Source organism: Protopterus annectens, chromosome 9.part0, assembly GCF_019279795.1.
Source record: "Protopterus annectens isolate FY-2018-M chromosome 9.part0, PAN1.0, whole genome shotgun sequence".
Lineage (NCBI taxonomy): Eukaryota > Metazoa > Chordata > Ceratodontiformes > Protopteridae > Protopterus > Protopterus annectens.
Window position 1 is genome coordinate 1,711,390,438 of NC_056743.1, and position 17,661 is coordinate 1,711,408,098.

At 42.7% G+C, this 17,661-nt stretch overlaps 1 protein-coding gene across 1 annotated transcript in view; it reads left to right on the top strand.

The window, feature by feature from the left end:
* Window positions 1-17,661, top strand: part of FDX2 (ferredoxin 2) — a 367,672-nt gene that overhangs the window by 110,914 nt on the left and 239,097 nt on the right. Inside the window, exon 2 of the mRNA XM_044084580.1 lies at window positions 1,559-1,610. Within this exon, the coding sequence (XP_043940515.1) occupies window positions 1,559-1,610 (52 nt within the window). The remainder of the gene's footprint in view (window positions 1-1,558; window positions 1,611-17,661) is intronic.

Below are 17,661 nucleotides of genomic sequence, written 5' to 3' on the forward strand. Positions count from 1 at the left end.
AAACCTGATTGACTTCTTTGAATCAGTCTCCAGAGCCATGGACAAAAGGGTAAGGTGGTCCACACAGCCTATCTAGACCTTGCCAAGGACTTTGACACCATCCCCCACTCTGGAATCATTGATAAACATACTAAGCTGGGCATTAATCCCTACGTCACCCAATGGGTTGCTAACTGGCTTACTGCTAGAACCCACACTGTAAATGTAGCTGACTCCAAATCCAGCTCTAGACAAGTGACAAGTGGAGTACCTCAGGGTTCAGTCCTGGGACCGCTCTTGTTCGGCATCTACTTTTCTGAAGTACAGGCCAACACTAAGGGACTCTGACTAACAAAGTTCGCAGACAGTGACTGCAAACTGGGAGCCATTATTGTATCCCCAAATGATGTGGATACTCTACAAAAGGGCCTTACAGAAACAGATGCTTGGTGCCAGAGCCATGAGTTCAAGCTCAATGCCAAGAAATGTATAGTTATCCCCTTTGGGGAAAAAACATGTACCCGTGAATTACTATATAGGTGGCAGTACACTAAACACCGAAAGTGTGATAAGAGACTTAGGGACACAGGTGGACAGTGGTCTCACCTTTGATAACCACATCGCCACAACAGTCAGGAAATCCTTCTATGTGGCACACCTCATCACTAAGGGCTTTTCATCCAGAAAAAAGGAGGTAATTGTCCCACTGTACTCATCCCTCATTAGACCCATTATAGAATACAATGCCCCGTTTGGTATGTACCTCTCAAGACATCTGCAACAACTGGAAAGGCCGCAGAAATACCTCACTAAAAGAATCACAGGCCTAAAGCAGATGCCCTACGCCGACTGCCTTAAAAAACTCCAGCTATACTCTGTCACATATCGTCTACTCAGAGGCGATCTCTGCTTAACATACAAGGTTATGTCAAACCCAGAGCTGTTGGACATGCTACACTTAAAGAAATCCCAATCCCTGAGAGTCACACGCTCCAGGGATCTAAACCTTGTCATCACAATAAATAAAACATGCTGGAGGGATAGGTTCCTGACCCAGAGACTCCCCAGACTCTGGAATAGATTGCCTATACATGTCAAGCAGAGTGCTTCTTTGGCCCTCTTCAAGAGGAACCTTGACGATTGGATGGAAGAAAGGAAATTTACCCGGGGATCACGTCAATCGCCCTGCTAGACAGGGGTCCAGGGAAGTAAATCGTGTGGGAAGAAATAGCCAGGGAATTGTTATGGCTAGGCTTGTATAGGCCCTAGGGCTGATAGCCTAGTACCAACCTATGAGATTCAGCATTGTAAGCTGTCGGTGAAATGGGATTCAGTCAAATGAAATGTCAGTAAAATGAAATTTAGGTCTATTGGGTGTTGGTCAAATGGATGTCAGTCAAATGAGTTTTAGGTCAAGTGAAGTAAATCTAGGGCAACAGCCTTGTGTGAATGATGCATTTCTTGTGATTTCATGAAACATTTTTTTGCAGTTTTCCTTTTAAAATATCTTTTCCATTGTTCACTTTGAGCACTACTACATAACAGATTTTAACTGATTATCATGCTGCTGTTCTTGCAGGTGCCTGTCGGACTGAAGGAAGTGGCTCCGATTTGGAAAACTCTGACGATGTGTAAGTATGTTGCATTTTGATTGCCAGTCTTCTGAAGTACTAGTGGAACTCTCTGACTGATGTTTAATGTCACTTTATTGTTATTGTGTATGGGCTGCATGTGTATAGTGTGCACTGCCTTATAGCTTGGCTGTCTGAAATGACATCATACCACTCCCCAACCCCATTTTGCTGTCCCTACCTGTATGTAGCAGACTCTGCCATCCACCTGATGTGCTCAGTTTGCCTTTGTTGAAGCTTCACTGCTTCAAACTGTATATGTGGCTTTGCCACATTTGATGAGGCCACAGATACAGCAGAATGTTTGTGAGTGTGGCCATATTATCAGACAGACATTTTTTTTTTAATTTTCTTGTTATTTGCTTTGCCTTTTTTTGCAGAATGTCCACTTTTGCTTACTCTTTTTTCTTCAAAATTATGCTTTCTGTAGGGCTAGCTGTGTTGACTTAGGAGACCCGTGCTTGGCATATGTGGGTACCTTCAGTTTTGTTGCATTTGGAGTTACTAAATAATTTTTGAGATTGTCTGTGTACATGTCTGCATGCTCATGTTTTGGCCTCAGGATCCTACCTTGATCATTCCAACCTCTGCCATCAAGCAAGAAAAACTGTGGCCATCTTCAATAAGTAACCAGGTATTTTCTTTGTTATGCTGTAATTCCAATTTCATGGTTTAGAGAGAAGTATGCTGTCCACAGAAGCATTTACTTTGGCTTGCTTTCTAACATTGAACAACATGCAGTTGCATCCTACTCCCCCCAACTTTGCCACGTCTCTTCTTTGTCTGACGCTAACGTTTGGTCTTTTGGTTTAGCTAAGGGATGCTCTACAGTGTGAGGCCCAGAAGATGATGCTGGCCATCAGGTAGCACCCCCTCCTCTGGCAGACCATTTGCACCTCACTGCTGTTCGAGACTGGCTTGTATTGGTCTTTGAGAGGACCTCAAACTGCATCATGAGACTTGTTGCTCTGTTGACAGTTTAGTTTATTTAATGGCTTTGAAACTCCAAGGTCTCTGATAAAGAGTTGAGTAGTGTAGTATTTTGTTTGTGGAATAAGAGAGTAATTGACAGTGCCTTGATAGCTATGTGAATATTGTTGCATTAACAAAACTGTACTTTTCACACTAGATGTTTTCTACTCTTACAGTTTAGAACATTTCTTGGAAATGTGTACCTTCAGAATTCCTTCAAAAGTATGAAAGTAAGGGCCTTCTTTGTCAATTAGGGCATAACAGTGACAATTAGTGCTGGGGTGTGTGATGAATCATAATCCCATAATGTTAGTTTTATTAATGCCAATTTGTCTACTCATTGGTAAAATTGCAGATCTTAATAATAAACTGCTTTATTTTCTCAACCATTTAAAAACTTGCGTCATACATTTTTGAAGACTATCTTTTATTTTAATGCTTTTTTTTGTCCTGCCAGCCCATCATCTAGGCCCCATCCCCCTCCTGACAGTGGCCTTTCATTCCCCATCAGTGTTGTGAAAATCATGTAAGCCATGAGGGATATTCCATTTACTGCCTGTAACACCCTTTCCAGCAGCCCACGTAGCACTCACAGATGCAAGAGCATGCTAAGTCTTCCCCGTAAGTGTGTACATTCCCTCAATATTCTATGAAGGTGTGGATAGGGTTGCCAGATTTTTTTGTGGCTAAAACCGGACTAAGGTCATGCCCCTTGCATCACCCATAACTCCACCCATCCCCACCCCCTCTCCCACACATGCCCCACCCCCTTTGTGACATCACAGTGACATCAGATGATGGGAACACCCACTTTCTGTTCTGGATGCCTGCTTTCAGCTGATTTACTATGCTTTTCTTTAAAAAAGCATAGTAAATCAGCCAATTTAACAAACACTGACAGTCTGTTTCCTTTTGTAAAACAGAATACTGGACTTTGTACAGTGTTTTCCTGACTATCAGAGACTTGAGTAAATGATTTGTGGATAGTCCAGAAAAAAACCGGATAGGTGGCAACAGGGATGATTTCCAATTTCCCACCTGTTGGTCAAAGTTATGGGAAGCTTGTTCCAGTGCATGGGGCCCTCTGAGACACATTTGTGTCTCATCAACATGGCCTGTTTATGTCACAAGCAAAATTTAAATCCTTGGATCTACTCATACACAACACAAGGCAAAGCTGTGTCACTTATTTTAAATAAATTATTCTGATCTGAGCTTATGGCAAACTGATAAACCTTTCTTTGTTTATTTGTATTTCTTCACCATTAAATAAGTAAGCAGCTGTTTTATTTACTTCTGCAATGATTACAGATATTAAAATAAAATAAAATGCACAAACACCGATAGCCATTGTCTAAACAAAACAGTCCCACAATGAAAATAGACTTAGCACAAGAACTAAACTTCTCTGCCATTGAAGCTCACATTCATTAAAACAGTATTAAAACCCAGATTCAAATAAAATGCATCTGGCCAGTGGAGAATAAAGTTTACCTTTGGGCTGTTTTCAAATTATAGTCTCTTTGAACACATTTTTATGGCCATGCAGGCATATATGTGTTCTTTGATCCACCTTCATGATTGTAGTTCCTTGTATAATAAAGCACCACCTGTTAGAGTGTGTTTTAAAGTTGTAGTTTTGAACATAAGCAGTGAAGCAAAGTGTATGACCCGGTAATGACGAAACTGCATTTACTGCCAATCTGACATCAATGCTACAGCACTGCTGCCAAAGGAAATAATTTTGGAATGCCTGTAAATCAGTGGGCATAACATTTAACTCATAATGGATTCACAATGGGAGGTTCAACATTTCATTCTAGTGAATGCTAACAATTTATGCAAAATACTTGGCAAAGTATTTTGCAGCAGGTTAGCAAACAAAATTGCAAAGACAGGGAGTGCTGTAGCATAACTTATTGTAATTATCTACTCAGAAATCAGTGTACTCCCTGTTTTTGCAATTTATTTGCTAACCTATACGTGTGTGTGTGTGTGTGTGTGTGTGTGTGTGTGTGTGTGTGTGTGTGTGTGTGTGTGTGTGTATACATGTACACAGAGGCAATGACAGAGAGAGAGACAGATGTACAGACAAACACACATGCGCACACCAAGAACTCAAACACTGTCCAAAAATTTCTTAAAAAGTTGTCTGATTTTCATCTACACAAACCCCAGCTGCTATTACACACACGTTTTTAATTTATTTTATTTTTCAGATAGTGGCCATGTGTTTAGGAGACCTATCTGGGGATGGCAGGCTCGATCTGTACACATATGCTAGTAGTTTGCAGGCAGCTCACGTCTAGATAAAAAAAAATATGCAAATTACTTGATCCTTCTTTCTCTGTCTACACTTAATAATGCTTAGAGACTAAAGATCCAAGTTAGCTCTAAGCAGCAGCAGGTAAAGAATAAGAATATGGGGTTATCCAATGCTGATCCATAGGCTTACTAAACATATGCGCTATTAACTTCAATACAACTTAATAAACGATCTGCATAAATATCTGCATTCAGACACAGCTTTTTTCAAATCTACAATCTTGATTCACTTTGTTCCAAACAGGTTCTCGTAAATATCTGCTGAAGTGTACTTTGGAAATGACTAAATGTATGGTTATACAATTATTTACGCCTGTATTTAATGACAGACAAGGCTGGCTAATGACCCTAAATTATCTATTAGCATGTGTAATCCAAAGTTCCACCGTTTTCAAGTTTCAGCTAACACTTGAGTTTAATGTTTGGGAGTTGATGCCTTCTCAAAGAAAAACAGAGCCATCAAAGTTAAAGGAGCAATACATAGGTGTCAACCTTCCATTTCCAAAATGAGGGACACACTAGCACTCGCTATGTGGAAGAAATGGGCAAAATGTGATACCCATACTAACTAACAGCTTACTACCAACTCCATTAAAAAAGTCATAGGATAATATACGTTTTTTGTTTTACTTATAAAATAAGATTTTTTTCATAAATTAATATAATTAATTTTTATTTACCACATAGAAGATATCAGTTGAAAAATTCCCACCGAATGTGTTGCAGACCCTTTCAATGTGGAACTGAGGAACATGAACTTTTTAAGACCCTGAATGAGGTACGTACCCTACACTCCTCATAATGAGACTCGTATTCCTAGCCAAAGTATGCACATCGTGTGTTAAATCGTACCCAGTAAATGAACAGATCTAACTATTCTGACTTGATATCTAAACTAAACTTGAATTTACCAGTGATAATGTTTGTCAAACCAATCTGTAATACTTCTGTCTATAAAAATATACAGCTATTGAAAACATTTTTATAGCAAATATAAATGTACCACTATAAATATTAAACCACTCCATGGTGCAGAGAGATGGAATCTTGATTGTGGTGTAGGAGACACAAGGTCACTTAGTAAATCCAGTCCTTGAGGAGTCAGCTAGGGGTGGGAGGAAATGTAATTTTTGTAAAAATGCCTCTCCTGCAGGGTCATTTTAGGGATTTACCAGAAGGGTAGTCATCCATGGTGAAGATCAAAGGATTCAGGTCTTAAAAGAACAAATGGTAATATGTACATCTGCACCTATACCACTGCCTGATAGACTGGAAGACAGGACATAATGGAAGGGTATACAATTAAAAAATATATATCTAAATCATCTGCAGATGACAGCTCACCTCTGTCCAGATCTCAGCTCAGATGACATTGTGGCTTTGTCCAATATGTGTAGGAGTGAATAGGTCAATAGGGTGAGAGGAGCCTGATGTGGGGAGGGAAAAAATAGTAAATATGAATGACCATAGCACTGAGAAAATGTGCTAGATAGGGGGGCTTGGGGAAAGGTGGAAACCGTTTTTTTTTTTCTTTTTAATGAAATGTTTTTTGCAACATTTATCAACATGCAGTTCAACATAAACACATATGATAAACGCGGCATGTATTCCAGATGATTATAGTGCAGTAGTTTTGACATGCAATTCCCACAGAGACATGCAAGAGTTACATTACTAATTAATATTAAATACAAATTGAATCCGGATTACTAATAATCTGTCATTAGGCTGTTCTTTCAAGCTCGCACACCGCAATTTTTAATCTAACCTGAACTTACTATTTTGGCTAATAATACCTCAATCAAGAAGTACATCTGTATGAGATGCCCATATTTACCATTGGCATTATGTTATTTATGTTACTGTGTTCTCTTCCTCATTACTCAGAAACCACAGCAGCCATCTTGTCATACATTTTGCTTCTTACCTTCTGACATATTTTCCATTTTCTTTCATCTGTTTCATGATGTTAACCATGTCCTGAAATGCTGGGGTAACCTTAGATTTCCATGGTCTAGTGATGGCTTTTTCAGATACCAACATAAGTGAAAATAAACATAATCTATCATTTGAAGACAATGAAATAGTTTGGCCATAAACCAACAAAATTAAAGACTTCAAAATCTAGACCAGCTGAGAAAAATCATCTAAAGAGCATCTGAATTTGTTCTTGGAAAAGCCATAAGACTGTATAGTTCCCAAATATATTACATAATCACCACTCCATTTTTCCCCTGAGGCGCACACTTCCTGCAGGTGTCATATACTTGTCTAGGTATAAAAGTTATTTCTGGAGGCGCTTCCAAACACAAAATGTTTGAATTTCCTTCACAGTGTCACATGCTTTAAAAAATGTAACCACCTTCACATAGTGCTTGGTAACCTCTATCGTGGTCGTCGTGGGCAATTCTGTCCACATAACTGCTGTTTCTGCTTTTAGTTCCTTAAGATCGTTATATTATGCACTACTGCTCAGGGTCAGGGAGGTTGAGGAACATATCTTCTCTCTGCTCAGCTCGGCTCCAGAGCTCTAGTATGCTGCCGGACAATGTCCTCTACCACCTGGCTGCTCTGCTGCCACATGGTTAGCCCCCTCTTCACGGTCATGGAACTGCTAGCTTAAAATTTGGCGCGAGTGAGTGAGTCTGACTGCAAATTAGAATTACTTCCTTCCACGGCCCACGCTGGTGTGGTGTTGTAAGCACGCATGATTCTCCTTAAAGGAGAAGACGGCGCTAATACCACCACAATCGCAATCAACGGTACCTGGCTACCTGCTGCAGCTGTAAAAGTGGGAGGTCGCTCGCTCACGGCACAAAAAACCGGACTTCATATGTCCGGTTTCGAATAATATTTGTAACCGGACAATTTGTAAAAAAAACGGACAGTCCGGTCAAAAACCGGACAGCTGGCAACCCTAGGTGTGGACATAGCTTTACAGAGTGAAGCACATATCCATGTCCCATGCAGTTTATACCATGCATCTCTCTTGTTCTATCTTTCCTTTCAGGGACCAAATCACTTCCTACCCCCCAGAATCAATAGGCTGACATTTACTGCTTGTCTGTACACTTCCTGCTTGCCTTCTGTAATACATTGAATGAATTTTCTTTCAACCCGGCTTCTTAAGGAGGGCTGTTCAGTAAACCACTGCTCTCTTTTCTTCCCTATATCTTTTTAACTTATTGATTGGAAAATGGTACTAATGTAGAGTTTGTAGGTACTTAAAGTTGTTGTCATGCTTCTCTTCCCTCCCATCCACCCACAACCCCTTTTCTCAATTTTGTACATGGGTTTGGGGTGTCATTTTAACAGTGACAATCCTCTAGAGCGAAGATTCACACTGCTGGGTGGCTAGCCCTGTTGTGGCTGTTCTTCCATACCACACACTCACACCTATGGCCAATTTTAGAGTATCCAGTCTAACTACTGCATGTCTTTTGGAATGTAGGAAGAAACTGGAGCACCTGGAGGAAATCCTTGCAAACACAAGGAAGACATGCAGACTCCACACAGAAGTCATCCCAGTTGAGAATCGAACTGGGAACCTTTTGCTGTGAGGGTACAACACTAACTGATGCACTACTGTGCCGCCCTCCCATATTTGGGTATTATTACGCTGCTGTAGTCTGTCTTCATTGCAGACTCTTAAGCAGTTTTATTGCCCATAGTCTGTCTGTGTACCAGAGCTGTGGTATCTAGAACTGCACCCGGTACTCCTTGTGAGGTCCTCCCAAGTGTCTGTATTGAATGATGATAGTTCATTGCTTCCAGCTGTGATGCCACTACCTATGAATCCCTGTATTCTTTTCCTGTTGATAGTTATTCTGTTATAGTTTATGCTTGGATCATCTAATTTGATGTCTCTGTTTACTTTTACTCGTTTGTTCTACTTCCATGCCACTTATCTATTCCTTTCCATTTTTTTAATTCATTGATTAAAAAATTAAGTTGCCACAACTTTAGACAGTTTTCTTATTCTTGATCCAGAATAATAATTCACTTGCACACATACATGGATCATAGACATTTAGTATAAAAAAAAACATAAGCAAAAGTCTTTCCAAACAAAACAAATTGTTTGAAAAAAAAAAAACTTCTTAACATGGGAAAGACATTTATTTATGGGGCCTCCTTTCCTTGTACAGGGCTTTGTCCCCCAGCACCCCTGAACTTAAGCTTAAAGGTCAATGCGCTTCATATCAAGAGAAAAAAAACCCTGACTACGTATTTGAGGAATTCATAGTTTGTTCAGTTGTGCATCAGTGTAGAACAGAATGCTACTGAATTATCCTGTTTTACACACACACTAAATTGTAGCTTTTTAATGATGCTGCTGAAAATATAGATGGAGAAAAGTACAAGACATGCCTACATGCATGCATTTATACTCCTTATCATTCAATGCTAGACTGTGTCTTTGTAACAGAATTACATCATCATTCAGCAAAACAGGACGTGGTGCCTACATATATTTGTACAAAAGTTTAAGTCATTCAGCATAAGTTGCACTTCATGATTTCTCTTATATTCGCTGCTCATAATTTATAGCTTGCTAAGAATATCTCAATACTTGCTTTACATGAGAGAAATGTCCTGTAACTGTTGTGTAAGTAGTAGAAAGAAGTCTTGGCCTTTCAGGGATACTGACGCATTCCTTCAAGAACTCTAATCAGCTTAATGAATTCTCTTTGCACTGTTTTTATACGTTGTGTATTTTTCACATCTTGGATCTCGAATAAGTGTGTATCCAAATGTGGTCATCAGTGGAGCAGAACTTTTTTCTTTGATGATGCAGTTCTATCGTGCTAAACATTTTCATGCTTCTGACCTTAGTTTTAGCACATGCAGCATAAAATTAAAGTCTTGCTCGGGTACTGTCAGTCAACAAGGCACTTGTGGGATCATAGGATCCTAGGAAGTTACTAGACTAATGGCCCTAGGGCCTTTACAAGCCTAGCCAAGTTACCCTTGTTTCCACGATTAGAACCTATTGCCCCTGTCCAAGAGAGACACAGTTGGAACCCCTGGGGTGAATTTATGGTTACCCATCCAGTCGTCCAGATTGCGTTTGAAGACGGCCAATGAGGTGCTCTTTTTGACATAAAGTGGTAGTCTGTTCCAATGGTGTGGTGACCTGTGGGTTAAAAGTCTGCCGTCCAGCAGGTTCTATTAATGTCACATACCAGATTAAGGTCTTTAGAGCAAGTAACCAGCAAGGCAGAGATCATCTCTGAATAGTCTGTATAAAACAGAATAAAGTGACAGTGATTTCAGCCGATCCACATAGGAAAGATGCTAAAGACCTTTAATTTTCCTTGTGAGGAACCTTTGTCGTCTCTCCAATTGTTGCAGGTGCTTGGAACGGTACATACCAAAAGGGGCATTGTTCTTAATTATTGGCCTGATGAGGGAAAAGTACAGGGAGGTTGTAACTTTTTTTTCTGCAGGCAGTGCCTTTACTTATGAGATGAGCAATATACCACTGTTGAGACATGCTGATCAAAGGTAAGGTTGCTGTCAACCTCTGTGCCCAGGTCTGTCACCACTGCGTGCATACTTAGGATGTTGCTATTGATGTGGTAGATAGCAGAACCATCGCCTTTACTGAAAGGGATAATAATACATTTTTTTGCATTGAGTTTAAGGCCATGACTTTGGCACCAGTCATTTGTTTGCGTTATACCCTCTTGTAGGATGTTGACATTGTTTGGAGATTCTATGACTGCTCCTAGTTTGCAGTTTCAGCAAACTTTGTCAGCCACCGACCTTTAGTTTTTGCTTGTACTTTGGAGAAATAGATTCTGAACAGTAGAGGTCCCAGGACTGATCCCTGTGGAGTACCACTGGTTATGGGTTTGGTTTTGGAGGTGGATTCCCCTAGTTTGCCTGTATGGGTTCTATCAGTGAGCCAGCTGATGACCTACCTAATGGTATAAGGGTTGATACCTAGCTGGGTGAATTTGTCAATGATACCTGAGTGGGGTATAGTGTCAAAAGCCTTCGCTAAGTCTAGGTGGGCTGTATGCACAGATTTCCCCTCATCCAAGGCCTTGGTGACTGTTTTGAAGAAGTCCAGCAGGTTTAACCAGCATGATCTTCCTTCGACAAATCTAGACTGAGTAGTGTCAAGTGTTTTGGAGATTACCTATATCTTTGTTGATAAGGTCCATGATGATTTGTTCCATGGCCTTGCAGATAAGGCTAGTCAGGCTAATTGGTCTATAGTTCCTGGGTCAGTGGAAGCACCACCTTTGTGCAGGGTGATAAAGGTGGCCATTTTCCATTCAGCTGGTACGAAGCTGGTTCTTAGACTATGATTGGAAAGAGTACCCAATGATGTTGCTGACTCTTGTTGGAGCCTGTGTAGGATGCAGCCAGGGATGTTATCAGGTTCCATAGATGCTGTGATGATCTTCATGATGTCCTTCAAGAATGCAACTGCAGTCATAACATGTGGGTTGTCCTGCCTCAGGCAGCCCTCGGTCGGCCGGATTCCAAAGTCTGGGTCCGACGTCGGCTGATGTCGCATTTCTCTCCGACGTCAGAGCGGCTGGAGTATGTAAGCATCAGCCGACGCCATTTTCTTCAGTCTTTCTTGCTGCGCGGTGCCTGAAGCAGAAGCGGTTCGCAAGTGCCGGTCGGTCAGCTCCTGTATTCTACGATACCGAAGTCATCAAAAAAGCTAAGTACCCCGTTGGGGACCTTTTCTTGCCTCAGCCGATGTCAGAAATTACTGAAAAAGTTAACAATTGTCTTTTTTGTGGTAAACAAATACCTCATAAGGATTTCCACTCTTACTGCCTCCCTTGCCTGGGCTCAGACCACGACGTCTCGGCCTGTGTAGCCTGTGCTCGCTTCAACAAGCGCACTCTCAGGCGCCGGGCGGAGTTCGCTGAAGATTTTTTCGGCGTTAAATTTGCTTACACCATGCCGTCGGATCTTCCGACATCGCAAACGCCTAAAAAGCGAAACGACCGGGACCGACATCCTCGGCCCGCGTCTACCACCGACTCCATGCCAAAACCTAGCGCGAGTGCTCCGGTTCCCTCTGAGACGGTATCTCCACCGCTCCGAACCGAAGACACCGCATTACCGACTACTCCGATTCCAGACATTACTCCGACGCCAGTTATAGATTTTCCTCTGGATACCGAAACCGAGGAAATGCCCGAGACCATTGCTGTGGACAAGGTCACTCCGGCACGTGGAGCTGCCAGGCCTCCTATGGCCATGTCTATTAAGGCCTACACTAGGGCTAAGGCAGCCAGCAAAACAAAGCATATTACTTCTAAATCCTTACCTCAGCCGACTCCGGAGACACAAATTATGTCCATGGCTGCTGATTTAATTTCCATGATTAGAGGTTCACAGGCCCATCCTGAGAGAGCATCCCAGCCTCCTCCTGATAAAAGGCCCCGGGTTGAACCCTCTGACCCTACTCTTTCTGATGAAGACTCTGAGGGCTCTGTCCACTCTGATAGCCAGGAAGAGCTCTTCCAGACCTATGAGGACTCGGATGCAGAAGATTCCATACCTTCGGCCTCCCCTCCTGAGGATATTTCCTTTGGGGAAGTTCTGCACACCATGAGGGAACATTTCAAGTGGCAAGGACAGGAATATTCTGATTCCAGGAAACGCCTTAGGACTTTCCTTAAGAAGCCTCAGCACAGGCCCTTAGCTATTCCTCCTGTACTTGATGTTCTGGATGATTTGTATTCTGACTCTAGTGCTACCCCTGATTCTCTTCCTCCTGCTCCAGCCAAGCCAGACAGGTATTACAGGGTCCCTGAAACTCATTCCCATTTATTCAGGGCCCATACTGCTGATTTGGAAACTATTTCACAGGGGCCTAAAGGAGTTTCAGCCTCCACCTCAAAAAATCCTTTGCCCTCCAACAGGGAAGCGAGGTCATTAGAGAGATGGGGTAAAAAGGGTTTACACATCCACTACCTTATCTATGAGAGCTTTAAATTGCCTTTTTCATATGTTACAATATCAGGATTATCTCTTAGAAGATTTACAAAAAACATTAGCTTCTACTGATCCCTTAGACAGGAAGACTTTGCAGGAAGCTGTACATAACACTCAGCAAGTAAGCAATCACTTCCTGCAGTGTGGATATGATGCACTGGAAGCTTCATGTAGGGCAGCTATGACAGGGGCAGTGATTCGTAGACATGCTTGGTTAAAAGATCAACCTCTACCAGATCATGTAAAGCAAAGCTTCTGGATGCACCTTTGGAAAAGAACAAGCTTTTGGTGCAAATGCTAAGGATGTCTTAAAGACCATCAAGAAAAAGCAAAATCAGTTCAGACTGTGAAAGATTTCCTCCAGGTTCAACCCCCCAGGTTCAGTAGGAATTGGCCTTCAAAAAACTGGTCCTTTCCTAATCCAGAAAAGTTTCAAAGGGGTAAGAACAGACGTGGCCGAGGAAGAGGCCAATACAGAGGCCCTTACAGGGGACGACAATGGCAGCCAGGAAACCAAAGAAGTGATGCAGGGGTTTCACCTGCCCAACAACCACAAACTCAATGACTTTCCTCTACTACCGCCTACCAGGGAACAACTAGAAGCTCCCTTGGGAAATTATCTCTGTTTGCAGAAAACTGGCACAGACTGACAAAGGACAAATGGATTTTGGACATTATAGACCGAGGGTACAGGTTTCATTTTCATACCTTACCAAGAAAACAAGGCATGCCAAACCTACCACAAAACCAGAGGGCAGAGGCTGTCAAGCAAATCACTCTGCTGACTCGAATGAAAGCAATAGAAAGAGTTCCACAACAAGAACAAGACCAGGGGTTTTACTCAAGACTGTTCCTTGTTCCAAGAAAAGAATCTCAGTGGAGACCAATACTGGACTTGTCCGCATTAAACACCTTTCTCATAGTACCAAAGTTCAAAATGCTGACTCTACAGCAACTCCTTCCCATGCTGGGCAAGGAGTCGTGGCTGATTACTCTGGACCTCAAGGAGGCATACCTGCATGTCCCTATCAGACACAGCTGCAGAAGATACCTCAGATTTCTTGCAGGGCCAGAGCATTATCAATTCTCAGCATTGCCATTTGGCTTATCTACTGCGCCCAGAGTATTTACAAAATGCCTGGCTTCAGTGATTGCTCATTGCAGGCTCCAGGGAATACAAATTTACCCGTACCTGGACGACTGCCTCATACAAGCAGATGACAAATTGATGTTGACAAAAAACCTGGATTATGTCATACGATTACTTCAAGCTGTGGGATACACAGTCAACTTCCAAAAGTCAAGACTGCAGCCATCCCAGCAAATAATCTTCTTAGGAGCCAAACTAGACACAGCCTCTCAGATGGCTTACCTGACAGAAGACAAGCAAGAGAAGTTAACTCATTACTTCAAAGGTTTAGCAAAACTCACCCAGATGACTGCAAGGAGATTCCTACAGGCCCTGGGTTACATGGCATCCTACATTCTACTGGTTCCATTAGCAAAACTGCACATGAGAAAGCTTCAATGGTATCTAAAAAGCATTTGGTCTCAACACAGCAACAACTTGGAGACAATCATACCACTCATTCCATGCCTACAAAAGGAATTCCTATGGTGGGCCTCGGTGAGCCAGGAAAACACAGGTATGTCATTCAAAAAACCACAGATTTGACTACAGACGCCTCAGACCTTGGATGGGGGGGGGCGCACATGGAAGGCAGGTGTATACAAGGACAATGGTCTCCAAAGGAAACACATCTGCATATAAACCAAAAGGAAATGCTGGCAGTGATGCATGCCATCGAGGCCTTTCAACACCAACTCCAGCAAGGCCATTTAATGATACGGACAGACAACACCACTGTAATGTGGTACATAAACAAGCAGGGGGGCACCCACTCTTATCCCCTTTGCAGACTGACAATGCAGCTTTGGGAGAAATCACTGAGCCTAAACATCCAGTTACAATTCCAGTTTGTTCCAGGAAAAGACAATGTGTTGGCGGACAGCCTAAGCAGGAATTTCACAGATCCACACGAGTGGAGGTTACATCCGAAGGCCTTCAGACAACTCACTTCGACATGGGGCAAGCCAGAAGTGGACCTGTTTGCCTCTCACCTCAACCATCTTCTACCAAAATTTTGCACAAGGACATACCATCCAAAAGCTTGGAAAATAGATGCCCTCTCATTCAACTGGAACTGCCTAGCAATCTATGCATTCCCACCTCTACTACTGATGACCTCAGTATTACTAAAGATCAAAGCAGAGAAGCCCAAGGGAATCATAATAGCTCCGGATTGGCCAAGACAACACTGGTACCCACTACTACGGAGCATATGTCACACCAGGAGGCGGACCCTCCCTCAGTGGCCTCTACTTTTGACTCAACACAATTTCGAAACACTGCATCCAAATCTTCAGACACTGCAGCTAACAGCCTGGGAGATCCCATAAATAACTTCAGCTTATCTCTCTCCAAGGAAGTTCAGCGGATACTAACAGAGGCTCGAAGACCATCCACCAGAAAGGTTTACTTAGCAAAGTGGAAAAGATTCAGCAATTGGAATACCAGCAAGGGACATGATGCTTCATTGTTGAACATCCCACTCATCTTGGAATATTTGGCAGATATGTTAAAGAACGGCCTCTCGTATTCTTCCATAAAGATACATGCATCTGCTATTTACAACACTGATCCTCCTGTTTTCTCTCACCCCTTACTAAGACAATTCCTCAGGGGAGTCAAGAACATTAAGCCACCAAGAAAGGCCCCAGTGCCAGCCTGGGACCTCAATTTTGTCTTAGAAAAACTGACTCTACCTCCTTTTGAGCCAGCGGTTTCAGTTGACTTGCAATTTCTTTCATGGAAATACTGTTCCAGCCAATGTCAGACCACATTCCACCAGAGCTACAGCCACCTCTACAGCATTCTTAAGAGGGGTGCCTACCAAGGACATTCTAGAAGCTGCTACATGGAGCTCCGTGCATACATTCTCCAAACACTACAATCTCCCTCTATATTTCAGATCCAGAGCAGGCTTTGCTTCGGCAGTCCTGCAGGGTTTGATTGCCTCTCCATCCCTTTCCTAGAGCATACCTCCTCCCCCAGCTAAGCTATGGTATTCTACCCACATGTTATGACTGCAGTTGCATTCTTGAAGGACATAGTACAGTTTTGTACCTACCATAAATGTAGATGTCCGATAGACATGCAACTGCAGTCGGATTTTCCCTCCCTCCATACCCCTCTATGTCTAGGGTCCACTCCTATCCCTGTTATTCATAGCTGGGGATATCTGTTATGGTGTATTTGTTTTATTGCTCATTTATTTGTTTGGAATCCTGTTTTTGTCTTCCAATTTGATTACAGCCTTCCTTGGAGGGCACCTGGCATCTGGGGCAAGAAACACCGAAGAAAATGGCGTCGGCTGATGCTTATATACTCCAGCCGCTCTGACGTCGGAGAGAAATGCGACATCAGCCGACGTCGGACCCAGACTTTGGAATCCGGCTGACCGAGGGCTGCCTGAGGCAGGACAACCCACATGTTATGACTGCAGTTGCATGTCTATCGGACATCTACATTTATGGTAGGTACAAAACTGTACTTTTCACTGTTGCAGTCATTACAATTGGGTTATCCTGCTGACAGGCTACCATCAGTCGGCCTGAATTCCAAAGTCTAGGTCCGGCGTCGGTTGCTGTCGCCTCTTCCCTGACGTCAGTGCGCTAGGGGTATAAAAGATGCAGCCGATGCCATTTTCTTCAGTCTTTCTTGCCGCGCGGTGCCCGAAGCAAAAGCAGTTCGCAAGTGCCAGTCGGCCGACTCCTGAGATTTTCGTGTTCGAATTTCAGATCCGAAGTCTTCATTAAAAGCTAAGTACCCCGTTTTGGAAACTTTTTTCTTGCTCCAGACCGATGTCAGAAAAAGTTAATAATTGTATTTCTCGTGGGAAGCAAATACATCATAAGGACTTTCATTCTTACTGTATTCCTTGCCTAGGCCCTGGCCACGACATTGCCAGTTGTCGGTTTTGTGCTAGATTTAACCAACGCACTATTGAGCGTTGGTACGATTTTGCATTTCACTATTTTGGCAGAAGATTTAGCTATACAATGTCGTCGGATAGCCATCCGACTACTGGAATTCACAAGAAACGCAAAGAAAAGGACAGGCATCTGAGGTCCAAAACCGACGACAAGGCTTCTTCTAAGCCAGTCGCCGGTTCACCGGTTCTCAGTGAGGCACCTTCGCAGCCCCTGACGACCGCTACTTTAGACTCGCAGGCCGCTACAGACACCCACGTGGAGTTGACCAGGCCACTGGAAGCATAAGGTATTGGACCTTCGGAAACTATTCCCTCAGATGGGTCCAGAGCCGCTGAGAAGGCATCGGCTTCTGAGGGTGTTTTCATACCTACTCAATTATATGTTAAAACGACTTCAGCTTCAAAAACTAAAGCACCTTTAAAGACAAAGAAACAAGTACAACAGCCTCATGGACAGGCCTCCATGCCTAAAAATCAGATGCTCAAAATGGCCGAAGACCTAATTACTTTGATCAGGGGTTCCCATCCCCCTCCTGATAAGAGGCCTAGGCAAGAGACAGAATATGAATCTTCAGATCAGGTTTCTATTTCATCTGATTCCTCTTCTGATCAGGAATACTCTCTTCCTCCCTATGAGGATTCTGATGCTGAAGAATCTATCCCTTCAGCCTCTCCTCCTGGGGATTATTCTTTTGGGGAAACTTTACATACCATGAGGGAGCATT